The 6,151-nt window shown below is 47.8% G+C and overlaps 1 protein-coding gene across 1 annotated transcript; it reads left to right on the top strand.

Annotated features, from left to right (window-relative positions):
* Positions 1-1,389: 1,389 nt before the first annotated feature.
* On the top strand, positions 1,390-5,176 carry LOC105558128 (uncharacterized protein K02A2.6-like). The gene is made up of 3 exons (XM_012005653.1): positions 1,390-2,598; positions 2,652-4,219; positions 4,509-5,176. The coding sequence occupies exons 1-3, from the start codon at positions 1,436-1,438 to the stop codon at positions 5,174-5,176; spliced, it is 3,399 nt and encodes a 1,132-aa protein (XP_011861043.1). The 5' UTR covers positions 1,390-1,435.
* Positions 5,177-6,151: the final 975 nt, after the last annotated feature.

Genomic DNA, 6,151 nt, shown 5'->3' with positions numbered 1-6,151 from the left:
TTCCATTCTTGCTGTTGATTATCCTCGCTTACTTCTTCTGTATTATTTAAATCGTTTTTTATCGGATGTTCTATCTGATCTTTCAAGATTTCTGTACTACTAAGTATTTGTGAATGATGTTGCTCTTGCTCGGTATCATCTAATACATCTAAATATTTAGACAAAGTTTAGAAGGTTAAATAATGAAGATAAATTTTATAAAATCCAAATGAAGAAAAGCGAAGAACTCAAAGCATAACTACAACGCATAACTACAAAGCATAACTACAAAGCATAACAAAGCATACTACATACCTGTATTCATTGGTTCTGGTAGTTCAGATTTTTCTATAACAACTTCAGATGTGATGGAAGATAACTCACAATTTCTTTTATTTGGAAGTATATGAACTTCTTTTGTCGAAGAATCTGTTTGTACTAAAACAATTTCTTCTGTGTCAACATCTATTACAACTTCTAAAAAGAAATTGTACCTGTTAATCATTACTGCACTGGTGATATCTTTATGATAATAATTATTACACACTAACTTTCATTAACTTTTTCCTTCACTTGATACACTAAATCTCCAAATATTGTTGGGACAGCATTACATTTCAATTTTTTTGTTCCGTCTACGCGTGGTTTTTCCCACATATCAGCTATGAAGTGATACTAGAGAATTGAGAGCAACATAAAATATACATTAGAATTTTCATATCGAATTTTAATACACAACACTATGAACATAACCTGCAAATATTGATACATAAAACTATAAATGTGAGTATATCTTGATTAAAGTTGAAAAAACCTATGTAAGCAAATTGCTACGGGCCTGCAACGGGGGCCCGAGTGCGCAGCAGAAGACAGGGCCATCGACGCTGCTGCGCCGCCGCAAGGATTTGACGTGGAGGGGATGGACCGGACTCGACACGTAAAAACCAGTGACGACGCACGTGTACACGATTCTTTTGTCGAGAACCGATTCGGACGAACGGAAAGCTTATAGTTTGAACACGAGAATAAAGTTCCTGCGATATAGCTCTACCTACTCTACGTATTTTCTTACATATCAGAAGTGGGATACACGAGGAACGAGTACGTGCCTATAGTTGATCGGCCTATTGAAATAGAATTACTACGCCGGTAGCGACGAGATGGGTCGCCATAAGTCACGTCGCGTCGGGACAGTGAAGAAAGCGGTAAGAGACGAAGAGACCGCCATGCACGTTCCCCGTCATCGCACGAGGATAAGAGACGAAGAGACCGCCATGCACGTTCCCCGTCATCGCACGAGGATAAGAGGCAAAGAGAAGAGCGTTTCGAACGACTGGAACGCATAGTAGAAAGTTTGGATCGACGATCGAGCACACGAGGCTCGTGCATTCATCGAGGAGACGAGCAGATGATACCTATATTCGATCCATCGAAGGATGGATTTGGTAATTGAAAAATGGATCGAGCACGTGGACGACTTAGCCACGCAATACGACTGGGACGACACGGCCGTTATGCGACTAAAAGGCCGGGTCGCCTAAAAGGCCATGCACGACAATGGTACGATACGCGACCACGACTGGCTATCACGTGGACGGAAATGAAAGAATCCCTTAAACAACAATTCTGTAAGTCAGTCCCTTTCAGCAAATTATTCAAGGAAGCCGCGTTGTACGAAAGTGCACCCGGTCAAGCACTCGGGGATTATTGCTTTCAGAAACTGAACAAAATGCGTAAGTTAGACATTATACCCGACAAGTATCTTATTGATGCAGTAATCGGCGGAATCACTGACGAGAGTGTAGCTAGAACCGTACGATCCGCTCAACATTGCGACGCGAACGCGTTATACGTTTATATGATGACGTTAGGTAATCTTTCTTCGAAAGGTGAGAAGAACAAAACCGCGGCGATGTCTAGTTTTAGAAACGAGCGAAAAAGTCAATCGTCGGGGCGCGCGATAAATCAATCGCAAGTTAAGGAGGACGAAAACACCAAACCAACAGACGGTAATACTAATGCGGTAAAATGTTTTAATTGTGGTAAGGAGGGTCATATCGCGAAGAAATGTCGTATGCCTCGCATAGAGTGTGAACAGTGTCACCGCTTGGGACACAACGCCGATAAATGCGCTTCTAGAAAGGACGTGAATGCCGTAACGGAACGAAAACGCTCGGCGAATTTGTATGAAAGGCCGGTGATTGTGAACGGGCATAAAATCGACGGGCTGTTAGACACGGGAAGTAGCTGTAGCTTACTAAGAAAATCTGTTGCCGAAAGATGGAATATACCGATATCCATTACACCCGTGCTAAGAGGTTTTGCAGGGCAGGTCGCAACGAGTAATCAGGCGGCAGCTTGCAATATTCGAGTCATGAACGCGACCGCCCAGGTTGACGCCGTGGTGGTACCGGATAACCAGCTCGTTTACGACATCATAGTCGGCCGCGATTTCTTAGAACAGGAGCACATTGTCTCTATAAAACGGGGAAATAAGTTAACGCTCGAACAATTGCCTACACTTGACACGGAACTCGAGGCTATCGGGGACGTAAACTTTGCAGAAATTACAAACGACGCGGTGAACATCAATGTTGAGAGCGAGGAGGCGAAGCCAGCGTGCGTAGATTTAATCCGAGAATTTCGCGATTGCGTGGCGTATTCGATAAAAGACCTACTGTGGTCTATCGTCCATATCGTTTAGCAGAGGCTGAGAAGCAAGTCGTAAGAGGGATTATCCGGGAACTTTTAACTAATAACATTATCCGGGAATCAAATTTGCCATACGCTAGTCCGATCTTACTTGTGAAAAAGAAGAACGGTGAATATCGTATGTGCGTGGATTTTAGGAAGTTGAATCTAGTCACAATTAAGGACAAATATCCAATGCCGTTGATTGAGGAGCAAATTGATAAGCTAAGGGGCTATCGGTATTTTACCGGGTTAGATTTAGCTTTAGGGTACTATCAGGTGCCGGTAGCGGCAGAGTCAATAGAAAAGACGGCGTTCGTGACACCGGAGGGCCACTACGAGTTTTTGCGTATGCCATTCGGACTGGCTAACGCGCCAGCAGTATTTCAACGCTTGATGGACAACGTATTAGGCGATTTAAAGGTTGCGTTCCCTTATTTGGATGACATTATTATACCGTCAAAGACTATAGCGGAGGGCATGGTACGATTACGACAGGTATTGGATGCGTTGCGTAGACATCACTTGACTTTAAAGCTAGAGAAGTGTTTTTTCTTCACGAGGTCCATAGAATATCTAGGGCGAGAAATTAGCGAACACGGGGTTCGACCTGGACGACGTAAAATCGAGGCCGTGTTAGATATGGAAGCGCCGAAGTCGGTAAAACAGGTACGCCAGTTTTTAGGGTTGGCCGGCTATTTTAGGAGGTTCGTCGAAAATTTTGCAACGATCGTTGAGCCTCTGACAAGACTAACTAAGAAGAATTCGCATTGGGAGTGGAAAAACGAACATGAACGAGCATTTGATACGATCAAAACTAAATTGACTACACGACCGGTGTTGGCGATATTTAACCCGGAGATCCCTGCAGAAGTACATACTGACGCGAGCGCGATTGGTATAGGAGCTATTCTGTTGCAGCGAGTCGATGGTGGGATGGCGGTGGTAGCATACTATAGTCGGCACACTACTGTTGACCAGCGTTGCTATCACTCCTACGAATTGGAAACGATGGCCGTTGTATTTGCCATGCGACACTTCCGAGTTTACCTTTTGGGCACAAAGTTTAAAGTCGTAACCGACTGCAACGCCTTACGTACGACTTTCGCCAAGCGGGACCTACTTCCACGAATTGGCCGATGGTGGTTGGAGGTACAAGAGTACACCTTCGAGATCGAGCATCGTGCCGGGACTAGGATGGCGCACGTGGATGCACTTAGTCGCAACCCGATTCAAGTATCATTAGAAGTATTGCAGGTCGACATAACCGAGGGTGATTGGGTACTGGCGGCCCAGCTACAGGACGATCAGATATCACGTATACGGACGATCTTGTTGGACAAGAAGAGAACGAACGAGACCAAGCATTACTTCAAGGAATATCTCCTCAAGGACGATAAGGTATACAGGCGGTTGGACGACCATACTCAGGCATGGGTAGTGCCGCGAGATGCACGGATGCAAATCTGCCGGTTGTGCCACGATGACGCTGGACACCTTGGCGTAGAAAAGACGCTAGAACGTGTTAAGCGTAACTACTGGTTCGCAGGTATGAGACGTTTTATAACCAAATATATAAGCGCTTGTATAAACTGCGCATATTATAAGAACACAGCCGGTAAGAAACAATGCAAACTAAATATCATTGAGAAGATACCTGTACCATTTCACACGGTGCATATTGACCACGTTGGACCTTTCGAAACGAGTCGGAAGCACAACAAGTATCTTCTGGTAATGGTAGACGCATTTACCAAGTTTACGATTATCGAGCCGGTAAAAAGTCAAAAAAAGTTATGTTGTCAAGATCTTAACTGACATAATTCATTTGTTCGGAGTTCCTAGCAGAATCATCAGCGATAGAGGAACAACATTCACGTCCCAGACGTTTCGCACATTTTGCAATACCTACGGAATAAGACACGTGCTGAACGCTGTGGCCACACCACGAGCCAACGGTCAGTGCGAGCGGTACAATAAGACGATTGTACAAGCCCTGGCGACTACCACAGCCGGACATGATCCGCGTGATTGGGATTTGGCCGTCAAGAAGATCCAGAGTGCCTTGAACACAACTTACAACAAGGGCATAAATACGACGCCAACGAAAGCGCTCATTGGCTGTGAGACTCGAAGCGCCGCTGAAGCGCCGCTGCTATCACAAATACAGGACGTGGTGCATCGGTTGGACTTTAACGAGTTACGCGACGACATTAAGGCGCATACCAGCAAGGAACAACGCGCGCAAAAGGAGCGCTACGACCGGACGCGCCGGGATGCAACAAAATACGACGAGGGTACCCTGGTTTTGGTACAAATCACGAGCGAACCAGCCACGGGCACTAGCCGAAAACTATATCCAAAGTTTAAGGGCCCGTTCCGAGTTCGCAAGGTACTGATTAACGATCGTTATGAGGTAGAAGATTTACGCGAGGGACACAGGCGGAAACGAACGGTCGCAGCAGCAGACCGGATGAAACCGTGGATCACGGTTCAGGACGAGTGAATGAATGATATTCACATTACGGACTAGGCTTGGTCGCCGCCGGAGGTGGCCTGGGACTGGCGGGCTGGGGTTCCCGTCAGGCCCTGCCTCCACGGAGGCGGGCGGTGGAGGTTGTGACCGCCTCTGCCGTCCAGAAGAGTAGTGGACTCCCCCCGCGGGGGGAGTCCCCCCTCCCCCCATAACACCGGGGGAGGGTGCGCGAGGGCCCGCCCGTCAAACGGCGGGCCGGTGCGGGGGGCGTCCAGAAGTAATGGCTCTGCCAAGTCCTGGGCGTCCCCCAAGTTACAGCACCGCGCAGGTCACCGTGTGGTTTTAGTGCGGTAAGCCCAGCGGTCGCAATGCCAGCGGCCACACCCGATCGCCACTAGGGGGGCAGTCCCACATAACCCGGGCCACTTTGTAAACTCCCTTCCCAGAGGGGGGCCCGGGTATCCATAAAGGATTTCCACACGTAAAAAAAAAGGCTTGGTCGACGCAACGGTGTTCGGCTAAGTCGGTTATTACGGGCTGAATTGGCTGACGCGAGAGCGTCGGTCCGGTTCGGCTATTACGGACTGGTCTTGGTTGGCATTACGGTGCCTAGCCATGTCAGTTACTATGGGCTAGGCTTGGTTGACACGACGATTGTCAGCTGAGTCGGCTGTTACGGACTGGGTTTGGTCGATACGGGAGTATCGGTCTAACTCGGTTAATACGAACTGATCTTGGGTCATGCCGGGGTATGTATCTGAGTCAGTTATGGTGGATCGACCTTCAACAGACGCAACCATGTTCACCGACACGAGGCAGGACCCACCGACGATTACGCGGCGAGAGGTCGTGACGCGAGCTGGGACCATGGATTCTCAAATGAGTGTCCGAGGACAGACACCAACGCAGGAAGGCCGAATGTAAGCAAATTGCTACGGGCCTGCAACGGGGGCCCGAGTGCGCAGCAGAAGACAGGGCCATCGACGCTGCTGCGCCGCCGCACAG

This window comes from Vollenhovia emeryi, unplaced genomic scaffold (assembly GCF_000949405.1).
Source record: "Vollenhovia emeryi isolate VEMERY1.0 unplaced genomic scaffold, V.emery_V1.0 DF939378.1, whole genome shotgun sequence".
Classification (NCBI taxonomy): domain Eukaryota; kingdom Metazoa; phylum Arthropoda; class Insecta; order Hymenoptera; family Formicidae; genus Vollenhovia; species Vollenhovia emeryi.
The sequence above is the reverse complement of the archived record's forward strand: the minus strand, read 5'-3'. Positions and strand labels throughout refer to the sequence as shown.